The 14,544-nt window shown below is 31.8% G+C and overlaps 1 protein-coding gene across 1 annotated transcript; it reads right to left on the reverse strand.

Moving 5' to 3' along the window:
- Positions 1–2,033: 2,033 nt before the first annotated feature.
- Positions 2,034–14,177, reverse strand: LOC134687277 (uncharacterized). The gene is made up of 9 exons (XM_063547429.1): positions 13,623–14,177; positions 11,384–11,452; positions 9,822–9,986; positions 8,621–8,741; positions 6,870–6,996; positions 5,182–5,364; positions 4,432–4,555; positions 3,505–3,930; positions 2,034–2,954 (listed from the first exon to the last, which is right to left on the reverse strand). Exons 1-9 carry the CDS (start codon positions 13,801–13,803, stop codon positions 2,629–2,631), a joined length of 1,722 nt encoding a protein of 573 aa, XP_063403499.1. The 5' UTR covers positions 13,804–14,177; the 3' UTR covers positions 2,034–2,628.
- Between the last annotated feature and the right edge of the window lie 367 nt (positions 14,178–14,544).

Consider the following 14,544-nt stretch of genomic DNA (forward strand, 5'->3'; position numbering starts at 1 on the left):
ACCAAATGGTTATGCACACTTACATTTGAATCATTTGACCCCTTCATGAAATAATAAATTAAACATACTCGATTATACACCACAGATAAGTTTTGCACATTCATGAAATTATAAACCGTAGTGTAGCATGACTTTTGTGATCATAATTTTTTAACCGTTTAAAAAAAAACTAACAGTAAAATTTAAATACGGTGCATAAGCTTTAAAATACAAAACTCCATAATTTGATCTTTCTCATTGAAACTTTTTACTTCTTTTGAATTTCTTAAGAATGATATGAAATGAAGTGAAGTACATTATATTTGAATAAGTACATATTAATAGTCGACATAATTACATCTACTTCAAATGAATGGGGTTTTTAAATATAGGGTAAATATGTTTTTAAATATAGGGTAAATATTTAATTATATATATATATGACATTATATTGTCCTTAGAATAGATATATATATGAAACACCTGTATACTTGTCATTCCAGATGTATGTTAGAGATCATTTGGTTACTTGTATCAAAGGTTTTCATTTAGATCATATTTATTTCATAACCGTGCAATCAATAAAATCAGAAGATATACATTAATTTTACTTTTTGTCAATAAAAAAAGACATTATCTCTATTTTTTTCAACTTATTAATTTCTTACGTACTCAAGGATCTTCTTGGTAAGGCTATTGAATTAAAAGTTTTCTTTTTTGTGGACCATTTAACCGCCATGTAATATTGTAATTTTAGTGTAAGTTTACATTGCAATAAACGGGAGAGGTTTTGGCTAGCCACACAACCAGGGTCAACTCACCAATTTTCTTAAAATGTCCTGTGTCAGGAAAATGGCAGTTGTTATCTTATAGTTCGGTTCTGTTTGTGTTGCAAAGTCGTTTGTTTTTTGTTGCACGTTAGTGTTTCTGTTGTTTCGTTGATTTCCTCTTATAGTTGATGTGTTCCCCTCGGTTTTAGTTTGTAACCCAAATTTCTCTCAATAAATTTATTACCTTAGAACAGCGGTATACTAGTATTACTGTTGACAGTATTTGAAATATTTAAAACAATAGACTTAATCCAGATTTAATTTTATCGAATAATCGAATTTGCTGTAGAAACTGGTTAAATGGTTTTAGAAGAATTAAAGTAGTTAAGATGTTGTTATCTTGGCAGTTATACACGAGTTTTTTCAAATTGAAAACAAGGGTTTTGCGTAATAATAAACATGTCATTCAACATCGATACTATACTGTAATTAAACTTATTTTCGCGAGCGATTTAATTTCGCGACTTTCGAGAGTAGAAAAATAACGCGAATATAAATAATCGCGAATATGTAAAACTTAGATCTTTCCTTATTAAACCACATCAAGATAATATAAAAATCGCGAAATAAAATAGCCTCGAAAAAGTCTAGAAAGGGTAAAACGCGAAATAAAGTATCCGCGAAAATAAGTTGGTTTACAGTACAAGAAACTTTCCCAAAACGTACCCTAAACTCAAATGTTCCATCAGATAACTTAAATTATCAAACCCTCTAAAAAATTATTAGGAATACTGAACCAAGAAAAAATTAAAGAAGGTAAAGTCCATAAAAAGTAAAATCACAAAGATTTTGAACTCCGAGGAAAATTCAAAAGAGGAAAGTCCCTAATTAATCAAATGGCAAAATCCAAAGCTCAAACACATCAAACGAATGAATAACAGCTGTCTTATTCCTTACTTGGATGATGGATTGAACCTACTTGTGTAGCTAGTTTAACCTCTCCCTTGTATGACAGTCGCATCAAATTCCATCATAATGACAACGATGCGGGAACAAAATAAACAGACATAATAGGTAAACATGTACAAGATGCAGCAGTCAACACCATACGTTATCAACTAACCAAAAGAGTGAGAGAAAAAATCACAAATTTTGTTCTGCTTGAGTACATGTATTTTTCGATGAAAATAGTGAGTTAATCCTGGTTGTATAGCTAGTAGCTATGCTTTCCACTATGATGACAAGTGTTGTTTTAAAGTTACAAAGAAATGAAAGTTGATAAAACCCCTGTTTTTCTACTGAGAGTGTTCTAACTTAACACGACAATGATAATTTATATTATATTCATTTCGAAAAAAAATAATTATCAAAATGCTAAAAAACAAGAAACATACTATGATAAATCAGTTACTACTATTATTGCACATTGTACATAGATCTGTATATTAAAAAAACAAATTCACATCTCTTTCACACAAATAAAAAATGTATAAAATAAAAACATCCAAAGTTGGTCCACATTTCTTCTATGCAAAAATGTTCAACAAGATATAAGAAAAGTCTTCACAACTATGTTTCAGTCACCTGATTGTCATACTACTAGTTTAAGTCGTAATACTGTTAATTAAATATGAACGGAATACCATCCTATACAACTATGCGTATACATCATGGTCGTTGGCCCCAATGTTGACATTCTGTCCATCTATATTCTGTCTACAGCCTAGATGCTATGCGTTTTATTGCCATATAATAGACAAACAGTCCACTTAAAGTGTTATTATACTTCCACTGTCGTCCTTTGAGAAAAACTACCACGCATTCAAGTTAAACAACAGTCATCGATTTTTTCAACTGTGTTCCTCTTTGTCCGTTTTTGTTAATCTCTACTAATCAATTTTTCTGGAATTTTATTGTCTGTTCTCTTAACAGGTTTACTACATATATGTATATCACAATATTCCCATTCTATTTTAGATTTAGTTGTATAGCACCATGGTCTATTTCTCCTTAGCTTGGACGGATTCCTGCAGTAGTTATGTTCCCCTAGTCCATCAGGGTCTGTTTGTAATGAACCTTTTGGTATAACTTTATGCTGATGTGGATACTGCAAATTCCATTTCTGGCATGTTATGCCACTAAATGTGTGAGCTAATGTGTCTCGGTACTCACGACCATCTGAGTGATTACCAGGTATACATTTGCCTGTAAATTACAAAAAAAATAGTTCATATATCATATATTATAGTTATTAAACGTACCAGGATTCTAATTTTTAAATACGCCAGACGAGCGATTCGTCTACATAAGACTCATCGGTGACGTTCAGATCAAATACAAGTAGTTATAAAGCCAAACAAGTAAAAAGTTGAAGAGCATTGAGGACAATCTTTTCTGAGACATTGCAAATACCGAGATATATTTGGTGACAAATGAATAATTGCATCAATCTTCTTAACGCTTTGCAAAGATGATTAGATGTTTTCAAACAAAGGATGAAAAACTGGAATACAATTGCAAAAACAAATTATTCCGTATAGATATGTCTTATTTAAAGGACGTAAGACATCATCTTTCCTTCAAAACACATGAAAACCTGTAAAAGCAAATATGCAATATTGATTTACATCTATTTACTTCACGATCGGCCAAATGTTTAATTGTAGAAGTCAAATTAGAAGTGTGATTTGTAATCCACACACTTCACAAAGATCTCTAATCATTTTGTAACATCACAGTAAACTTGTCAACTTACGTTTAGCCGGACGTTCACATATAAACGCATATGCATTTTTCGGAAAATTGTTGAAAGATCCCGTCCATGCGCCTTGCCAACTAATAGCTTCGGCCGTCTTGTTATGTTTGCGTAGAACCATTGATGTGTACTTTGCCGGATGTCCTTCCGCCCAATTTGAATAGTGTATTTCTATTGGTTCATTATGCTCATTTATCCAGTAAAAAGTATCATTTATTTTCCTTCCTCCTAGTCTCCATCTTAGTGTATTGGGATATTTTTTTACCACATATTTTTGCAAGAATTTGTCTTCGTATTTATTGTCAATTTGTGCTAGGTAACTGTTGAACTCTCGGCAGTATTTTACCGCGGCTGCAAACTGGTATTTGGGTCTTTTTATAAAGTTGTAACAGCTTCTTTGAAATTTTGTCCATCCTGGTAGGCACACTGAATAAAAACAAAACATGTTCAGTAATGCTTTCCTATGAATAAAACGATCCTTTCTAATTAGTATTTTCATTTGTCAAGTACGCCCGTTCTTTCTAATGCAGTTACTTTTCAATGCACTTTTGTTATTCATATGATGAGTTAATCTAATATCAAGACTTGTTTGTGAAAAGAAGTGACATTTGTTTGTTACACAATAAATGCGACTGTACATAGATATAGGAAAATGCGGTATGTGAACCAATGAGCTGACCATCCAAGTTACAATCTATAAAAGTAAACCATTATAGGTGAAGGTACGGCCTTTAACATGGAGCATTGGCTCACACCGAACAGCAAGCTATAAAGGGCCCCAAAAATTACTGGTGTATAACCATTCAAGCGGGAAAGCCAACGGTCTAATCTATATAAAAACGAAAAAAGAGAAACACTTATGAACCACATAAACAGACGACAACCACTGAACATCAGATTCAGTACGAATATATTTGTATAGCTTACCAGTTTCGTTTGCGTCTTGCTTCTTATTACAGTGATACATATCATTAAGTTGTGCTATGTCTATATTACTCATAGCAGTTCTCTGTCCTATTGGCATCCGTAATTTCTTTCCGATACCTTTAACCTACAGAAACAAAATCAAAATATAATATACATTTCCGTATTCAAATAATCGAAAAACCTAATCAAATCAATAATTAATAGATTTTTTTAATAAATGACTTTTTCCTTAGTACAATTGAGTGCAGTTGTTATCGTTCGTTGCTCTCTGCGTTATAATTTTTTTAGTTTATGGTTTTGTCATATATCAGGCCGTTGCTGTTTTTTGTTTGTTTGAGTTGTTCCACATTTTGTCATGTCGGCGCTTTCAAAAACTGACTCAGTGGTATGGGCATTTAGTTTTTAGTTAAACCGTATGTTGAACTATATAATGAAGTGCTAACATTTACTTCATTTAGACTTTGATCAAAAGTTGTTTTTGACTATCTTATCATATCTACTTAAATATTTTATTTTGTGTTATTCCTGTTAATCATTACTACATGTACATGCTAAATGTGTTGACCCTAACATAAGCCGACCGACCTTATGAAAGTGTACGTTTACATGTACATGTTTTTGACTTTAATTGGTTTTGGAACATCAAAATATGAAAGAAAGATGATATGCTTGTAGTGTTTTTGTAGGGTTGTTTAATATATCAACTGGTGTATAATTGCATTATAGATTTTAGCTAAAACAAATATCTACCTTTATAGTTTCGTCTCCAGTATTTGTAAAAGTGAATTCTTTGTAATGCATTATACTGAGGTAGTCATAGGGGTAGCCTCTTGAATTTACTAATGTTTTATTAAGCTTTTCAAAATCCTTTTTGTACCTCGCTGCTACATTCTCCATCAGTACTTCTACATAGTCATCTCTATCTGGCCTAGACTAAACAAAAACAACGATTCATATATTCATTGTGTGTTAATATGTGTTACTACGTTTTTGATTTAGTTAAGTCATTCCAATTGATATGTCATAGTGTGTCTTTCTATATACGTCGTGAAGTTATACTATTGTATCAGAAAAAGGAGAAGGTTCTGTGCCATTAAAACGTATAATCCCGCTGCAATTGTTTGCACCTGTCCTAAGTCAGGAATCTGATGTTCAGTGGTTGCCGTGTTTATGCTGTTCATAAGTGTTTCTCGTTTTTCGTTTTTATATAGATTAGACCGTTGGTTTTCCCGTTTAAATGGTTTTACACTCCCAATTTTTGGGCGCTTTATAGCTTGCTGTTCGCTGTTAGCCAAGGCTCAGTGTTGAAAGCCGTACCATGACCTATAATGGTTTACTGTTATAAATTGAGACCAAAATAGAGAGTTGTCTCATTGGCACTCATACCACATCTTCCTTTATCCTGCAATTGGGTGTCCTACTATACAGATACAGCCCTACAGATATCGCTATGCTTTATTTGTATACTATACAGATATCGCTTTAAAGCTCCGCCCACTGCCGGACTGAGTATTGTTTGAACATGTGTGACCTCAGAATGTGTATTCCAGTTGCATTCCAATGACAATGCCACTTGTCGATTTCAAAACTTGAATGTGTATGATTGTGTTACAAAATTAACCATGTCAATTTCAGCATGCATGTTTAGTGAATGTCAAGTCTGAAGCGTAGGACAACTCGTACACTTCTGTTTCAAATTTGACAATGTGTTTTATTTGTTTTTACTGTTGAAATTAGTTGTTATGCTAAAATAGATAATTATTCGCCTTGAGCGATGTATTATTGTTGACCATTCGAGATTCTTTTTTGCGAACCCGTCTTCAGCGTAATGTGTGATTTTGATATTACTACGCGGGCCTCAAGGGATTACAAATCGAAAATAAATGCTAAATATGTTAGTTTTTGTGTCTTTCAAAACACAAACAATATACAGAATTAATTGCAGCAGGATAAAGACAATAACTGTTTAGTGTCTTTAATTATCAGCTGTATTAGTACTCGGCTCGAAACAGGTGTAGTAGCTCGCTAAAAGCTCGCATACACCTTGTTTCCTAGCCTCGTACAAATACAGCTGATATTTAAAGACACTAAACAGTTATTGTCTATATATCTATATAACATATTAGCTGATTAAAATTTAGTTTGTGTTGGCAAGATGGGCATTTTGTCTGTATAAGGCTCATGAATGACGCTCAAATGAAAAAAAAAGGACAAATAAAGTACGAGGTGAAAGAGCGTTTAGGACTCAATGCAGAATGTACACTTTCTTAAACTACAGAAATAATATAAGTCATGCTAAAGCATAAACATTTATTTATCAATTAAATTTCAAACATTTGCCGCTTATGGATACGGACCACCAACTATTGATCACTATTGAATTTCGGTGTTAAATTTTACTCTTTTTATCTACAGATAAACTTGAAAAATGTTGTTACCTGTTCATGCCAGAATCCGAGCGCGTGCAATAACTCGTGTACAGCCACACCCACTACTTCATTACATCCTCTTCCAATACTTAGTTTCTGTTCTCCATTGCCAACATGTCCTATATTAGACCAACACCTGAAAAAAGGACGGGATTGTAGTTACGAAATAAGGAACATATCCGAAATTATCTATGAAACGGACATCTCATAACGGTCAAAGTTATACCAAGGTTTTCGTTTGAATTTCTGTGCATTGTTTTAAAGTCGTCCCGGATAGCATGTGCACTCACAGCTGTTGTGTTTTATACGGAAATAAAATATGATATAATAGTGCCTCACGACTGCTGCCAGCCAATCAAATCTACGGATTATATTGAAACATACATGCATTAAATTTAAACATATGTAAGATTTTGATGTGAAATGTTAGATATCGTGACACAATATCAGTGCATGTAACTTAAAACTCATATTGACAATTTCAATTTATAGAAATGTGAATTTTAGTCACGAAACGTGAACCGCACACTGTTACAATCTATTTAGAAAAAACTAAATGAGTTTTTTATTCGGTGGTTGTTTTTTTTTTTATATATAATTCGAAGTTGTTGACAATTTAAAATATGTACTCTTAATTTCCTTAGGTATATTTCCATACTTTCCTAATAGCAAAACATATATGTTTGCAACCTTTAACTCCTCTTTTACATTATTTTGGAACTCTCCACCAACGAAATGTAGAATTGTAATTATTTAATTGTATTGGGGTGGACGCGCTTTATACTTAAATATGCTGACGATCAACGCTTTTACAACACCATAACATTATAAGATTCTTATAGTTACATTTTAACGTTACAATCACGCAACTAAAAAGTTATATCAAGCGTTTTCATTGTTTTCCTATATATCCTTTTAACATTGTCACGGATACATGTAGCACATGTCGTCATTGCTGTTGTATTTTATACGGAAATGAAATATGATATTGGAGTGCCTCGCAATTGGTGTCAACCAATCAAATTTCAGTATTCTAATTAAACATGCATGTGACGTTATTATCCAATCATATTATTCATACATAATCTGCCGAAAACCACCTATTCCAAGATGATCCGAAGCACCAAGAACTGAAACTGATTATCCCTTATCTTTAGTTTTGATGTTGTGTTTAGTGGATTGTTGGAAGATGTGTAGTGAGTGCCAATGAGACAATTAAAAGTGTATAAATAATATTATAAACAATTATAATTAAAATGTCGGCCTTCAACGCGAAACCCTTACTCCCAAAAGGACTAGTCTAAAAAAAATCTAAACCGGAAAACCAAAGGTCTTATCTTTATCAAAAACGAGATGTGAGAACCATTTATGAACCACTTGCACACCATTGTCTTATTTTTTTTTGACAAAGTGGTTGTACGTTCGATTATTGTTCTCGTGGCTTTTGATGTTTCCATGATAATCGCAGATCTAGAATGTTGTAAAAGGGGCATTTATATTGATTCGCAGAAATAACTGTAAAACACTGGAATCTATATAGAAATGATCAAACCAAATCTGAAATAAACAAATTTTGGATGTAACGCGTCTTCTAACTGGCTGACGTTGTTTTGTTTATCAGCTCATTGACATAATTTTGTCATGTGACCGTGACGTCATAAACGTATTTTCATGGTTTACTCCAGTTTAAAATGGAATTTATAATTAAATTATAAGAAATAATATTTGTTCTGTCTATTAGAAATTTAAAAAAAACTTACCCCGGCTCACTAATAAATCTGACGTAATTTTCATCCTTATTTTTGGCTTTTTGAAATCGAATACAAGTGTTGTTTGCAATATGCTGCATAGCTTTTCTTATCACTCGTTTGCTCTTTTTATCTACAGAAAATATCAGACGATGTAAGTATGAGCGTGCTGAGAAAATATAAACCGTTGTAAACATGATCGTGATGAGAAAATGTCAGGCGTTGTAAACATGATCGTGATGAGAAAATGTCAGGCGTTGTAAACATGAACGTGATGAGAAAATATAAGACGTTTTCAACATGTTCGTGATGAGAAAATATAAGACGATGGAAACATGAGCGTGTTGCGATATTTTATCAAATTGGGAAAACTGTATGATAAGGAGATAAGAAAAATCCTTGTTACGTTTCTTATATTAAGGATATTTACTAATTTCGTTTTTTTAATTTTTGTCATGTTTTCGAAGTCATCTATTTATAGTTGTAATCAGTCATCTAGACAGTTGCTGGAAGGTCTCCAGGAGTAAACTTAAGACTCCATGCCTACCATGATTAAAATTTCCCTTTTTTCGATTCAAATATAATCTTAGATATGTATGTATACGTGCTGAAAAAAATATCTTTGGAAGGATCTATAAAGGAATAGTCAATATATTAGATTTGTTCACATAAATAATTTTGTATATGCATGGGTTGAAGCTTGTTCGACCCTTGTCCCCTACACCCCACCTCGCTCTTATTATTTTTCCAGGTGTATATAATTGGGTTAACAGGGATCGAAAAAAAAATTGCCCTCCCCAAACAAAATCATAAATGAGCTTTGTTCATTGTTGAAGGCCGTACGGTGACCTATAGTTGTTAATTACTGTGTCATTTCGTCTCTTCTGGAGAGTGGTCTCATTGGCAATCATAACACATCTCCTTTTTTTAATTTCACTGTCATTGAGTATATGAAAGCAGTAAATTTTATTTAAAAGTAGAGTTAGCGTAATTGTCTAACCAAATTGTAAACTACTTTGTCATTAAAAGTTCTTAATGCGTCAAGAAGTATGTTAAAGAGTCTCGTATGAAAAGTCAAGTGAAAAATACTACCAAATACTTTATCTATTTAAATTTTTATTACACCCGTAAATCTATAGATGTCAAAGTAATATGATTATAGTATATTTACAAAGATCAGATTGTCATTAAATACTATTTGTATACAGCTTACCTATATTCGACGCCCATTTGTATTTAAGTATACCATAAGGCCATAATTTGTTCTGAGTTCGAACGGCAGATCTTTTTTTACGATAGGAAACTTCGTTATCTCCAAAAATATACTTCTCATTGGAACTGTCTAAGACAATATCGCCATTATAAAAAACGGAACCTCCTGCAAAAAAGAAGTAATAAGGTTTTATTTCGAAAAAAAATATATTGGCAATAATCAAATATATTTGCATAAAATAAATTATACCAATATGAAATTTCATAAAAAAAAATTAAAACTCTTGTATAATCTGCTTTGATTCTCGCTCAATTCAGAACATTAATTCTAATTTTAGCAAACATTTACATGCAGAGTTTTGATTGCATGAGGTTTTTATCTTATAAACATACATGTACGGTACCGATTGTCTCTTTTCCACATCTGATTTTGAGATGCAAATGTTTAATACATCATATGTTTTTGTTATCATATTGTTAATCAGACGATAGCCATTATTTTACCAGTAAAACTTCAGTAATTGAAATGTTTAGAACCGTTTTATGCTACAATCAACTTAAAATAAGATACTTAATGCATGGTTGACAAAATAAGCTTTACTTGTAAAAATCAAAAGCTGTATGTTACGCAATCGTCATTGAGCTGTTGAACTCTGTTGTAAATCAGAAAATTATCCAATATAAATACTAGTTTATTACACGACAAAAATATTGTGTTTAGGCCAAGGAAGTTCCTGGAAGGTTTTAGGGAGACTGAGGTCCAAAACAAGTACGAAACATATTTCGGTTAATCTTTTGAAAATCAAAGAATATGGATTTTTAATGGATTTTTGAACTTTGTAGGCCTTTGCAAATTGGTTTAAATAAATTCATAACTTATGAGTAGAAATTGAACGATTAAATTATTGAACCAAATTGGTTTTATGTTAAAAAAAAAATATACGTATGCGCGTTTAGTTTAGTATTTCTATATTATTATTTTTTTCTTTTTAGCTGGCTGCTACAGATTTTTGAAACTTGACTTAAGCGTAAAACAAACAAAAAACAGACATGACGTGAAATAAAAGACAAAATGATAATAACAATCCAGCAACGAAACTGGAAATCCTGCAACATAAAAAGTCTTGACGAAATAGTTGTCACTGGCATTATCACATGTAAGAGCATAATGGCTACATGCCTAGACATGCACTTACATACCGATTCCAAGTGGTTTGATTCTGATGTCATAATCAGCAGAAATGATCGAGCTAAAATAACGAGTTCAAGTATCGAATTAAAAGAATTCTAAATAATTTGCAAAAAGTCATTCCATATTTCATATTTATACCATAAGTTCCTCAAAACTTGACAAAACAAGGAATTGATAGGTTATGGTGCTATTTAAAAAAAAAAACAGTTTTGTCCTGTACCTAAATTTTCAGATAATATATTATATCATATAGCTGATATTTAGGAAGGACTGATGTCTTAACTGGCAATGAATCACCGTATCCATTCTTATAACTTTTCTATGTTAAACACATGAATTTGAATTAAATCTGGAACTTTCTTTAAACTCACCGGTACCCCTTGGTCTTCTAGGTACTCCAGAATCATCAGAAAACATACACAGTGAAGGCGGGCATATATCTACAATGTAAGCAAAATTTTAAAACATGTTGATAAAAGTTCATCAGATGAGAAAATGGGGTAAATTGGTAGTTATTACATGAACAACACGTTGATATGGACGCACGACCGATCGTAGCTGGTTGAGATACATGTATATACTAGATGCTAGGCGCTCCATGAAAGCCTAATTATGAATTTTAAATGAAGAACATCAATGAAATCTTTGTACCTTTGATTTTGTGTTTGTGTTCTTGTTGGGGTTTTTTTAAAAGCGAAATTGACCCAGTGATATTCTTTTTGTCCGTAATGTTAGATGTAGAGTATTTCTAATAGAACATGCATAAAATATCAGAATAGGCGCGAATATCATCAAATTCTATATAATGTTGACCGGCTTAGTTTTGTTCTGTCTGTCCAGTATTTGTTGGTGGATAGGACACTGACGTTATACACATTTGAAAATTAAAATGATCTTGATAGTTTTACAAGTTGTCACATTTGGAAAATCCTGTAAGAGATGTTCGGTTATCAAGAAGAAATGTGTTGTTTTAAAAAAATGTAAAAATAGAAAAATAATAAAGTCTTTGTGAAAATGTGTATCGTTTCATCTTTCTATTGAAAATGATTTTCAAAAGATTTCCATGGACGTTTCATGTTCCGTTTTTAGACGTGATCAGTGCAATTTGGTGCGTTTTTCTAATATTGTTTGTTGGCTTATTGTTCGCTAACTTGCTGGGCTAGCTTCTTGGTACACCTTATTATTCGCTGGCTAATTTTTCGTTTTAGTCTGGTCTGCTGTTAGACATTATGACTTTCTCAAATATTTACACTAAGATAATGTTTGCTTTTTCAACCCTTTGAAGGAACATGAAAACACATCACGTTTATTGGAACATGTGGAATAAAGAAGTCTATTTTTTGTGGTTTTTACATCAATTCCGTTACCTTGAACATTTAAGTGCAAATATTTAACATAAAATCCCACGATGGGATATTTCTGATATTAAAGAAGTTTTGTTCATTCAGCTTATTGTCATGATTTTCTGTAACAATGCAGTAACTCTTTAAAAACCTTTTTTTTGGGGGGGGAGGGGGGGGCAAGCGACGAACATACAATGTATATTAGTTTTAAGATAGCAAAAATTTGGAATAAATACCTATCTTGAACCTCTTTTAATTCTTGTGGGTAATTAATGCACAGTGCACAAATTTCATCCTCATTACGTGTAGAAAAATACCTTATCATAGGAAATCTGATTTTTACATCGTTTTCAACTAATTTGTTGATAAACAAAACTGATTGCTTTGAAAGGCACTCGTTTCATTTCAGACATATACTATTTCAAACTGTGACAAAGTGATGGAAGATTTATAAACCACATAACATTGATTACTTGAGACATAAATATTATTAATATGTTGAATTGTTTATTTTCACATTTAAAAAAATCTCATGCTACTGATCTTTGGAATCTATGATAACACTTGTCAGGTCATCAAAATCTAGATTAAAAGATTTGGTCAAGTGGTCATTTCGGGACGTAGGTTTATCAAATATTTGCATAGAAGGCCGAGGTTTTGATAAAATTTTGAATATTATGCACAATTTTTAAATGTGTGTCAAACATTGGTTACAGACCAGAACGAGTATTGTTGTTATTGTTACATGTAATAAAATATTGCAATGCATTTTATCGAAGTTTTTGTATAATGATTTTAACAGCTTATACACTTTTGATTCATGTAGATTTTATCTGATTAGCATTTTTTATTTGTGTCAAAAGTGAAAATGAACGGCTGATCTCAAAGTGCTTTGTTCAGATTTGTGAGAAAATTTTATAACACGACTCGGGGTTATTTAGGTTATTTTATATTTAAAAAAAGGTAAAGAAAGAGTCGACCGAATGACTGAACTTCAAATTTCATAACAATAAACTACATAGACGATCATATGTATTAAAAAGCATAGTTAAATATTAATTCAAATTTTAAATTCTTTAAAAGTTGTTTGAGAGGTGCTTTAATGTATTTCCGAATTCAATTATACGTCAAAAATTTAGGTAAAAATTTATGATATAATTTATCTGGTTAGTTATAACGTAAATATTGCTTAGGAAGAAATATGCCCATTATATACGTACAATATTAAATATATGTCTTACAACTCAATTTAAAATATTAAACTTACTTCTGTTTAGCTGCCAAAAATCCCAAATATCTGCCATACGTTTTTGTACATGGACAATTATTCTTTCTATCTTAGGAAACGTATGTCCGTGTACATGTACCTCAGTGCCAATAGGTAACGCTGTAATGCAATTGGCAAAACATATCGTCACAAATATACAATAACTATTAGTATTCATCATATAACTCGAAAAATATCAAATCTATACAATATCTGTAGCACGTCCAAAGAAAGTCAGACAACAGGTTAACAGTCAGTGCACGACTCAAAGTTTATTTATCTTTCCGTTAGATTGTTTATACGAACAAACAACACTTGAAATTGAAGTAATTTTCTTATTTGAAATTGTCCGTTCAAATTTTGCCCTTTTTATACATCTTGAAATTAAGGAGCAAATTGTTTCCGTATGTTATTTATATTTTGTGACGTCATTATTGGTATTGTGTCGCTGTCACATTGCATTTTAAGACCGGAACTGTAGTATTACACATGAAATATGTAGCATCCATTCATAAATATCTAAATATTATTGTACATAAAAAGCGGGTCACTTCAGTCGGTCGTAACATTTATAAATACGTAGGTGTGTTAAAACCATAATCCCTCTGCGGTTAACGATATTGAGTGGTCAACCAGAACAACTATGCTACAGTATATTTCAGTTGAACAAAATGATTTTTACTTTTTACCAAAATTCTTCCTTTTAAAGTTACATCTGAACGTGCATAATTGCACAAATGCATTTAACATCAGACACGTGTGTGCGTTTCTTTGAGAATAAAAGTTATTTATTTTTTACAAAGACGAATTAACATATGAGAGACTGATTAAAATATTTTAATGCGTTTTTGCTAGGGTCATTAATAGACAAGCTATATATCACATTGACATGATTGAAGCATGGTATTCTTTTCATGTCTAT

The sequence above is a fragment of the Mytilus trossulus genome, chromosome 10, assembly GCF_036588685.1.
Source record: "Mytilus trossulus isolate FHL-02 chromosome 10, PNRI_Mtr1.1.1.hap1, whole genome shotgun sequence".
In the NCBI taxonomy this organism is placed as follows: domain Eukaryota; kingdom Metazoa; phylum Mollusca; class Bivalvia; order Mytilida; family Mytilidae; genus Mytilus; species Mytilus trossulus.

Excerpts from the sequence above, each read along its gene's own strand:
- LOC134687277 (XM_063547429.1), bottom strand. The coding sequence starts at position 13,803 with ATGATGAATACTAATAGTTATTGTATATTTGTGACGATATGTTTTGCC. Across the intron at positions 8,742-9,821 it reads CAAATGGGCGTCGAATATAG|ATAAAAAGAGCAAACGAGTG; the intron begins GTAAGCTGTATA and ends TATTTTCTGTAG. Across the intron at positions 5,365-6,869 it reads TCGGATTCTGGCATGAACAG|TCTAGGCCAGATAGAGATGA; the intron begins GTAACAACATTT and ends GTTTTTGTTTAG.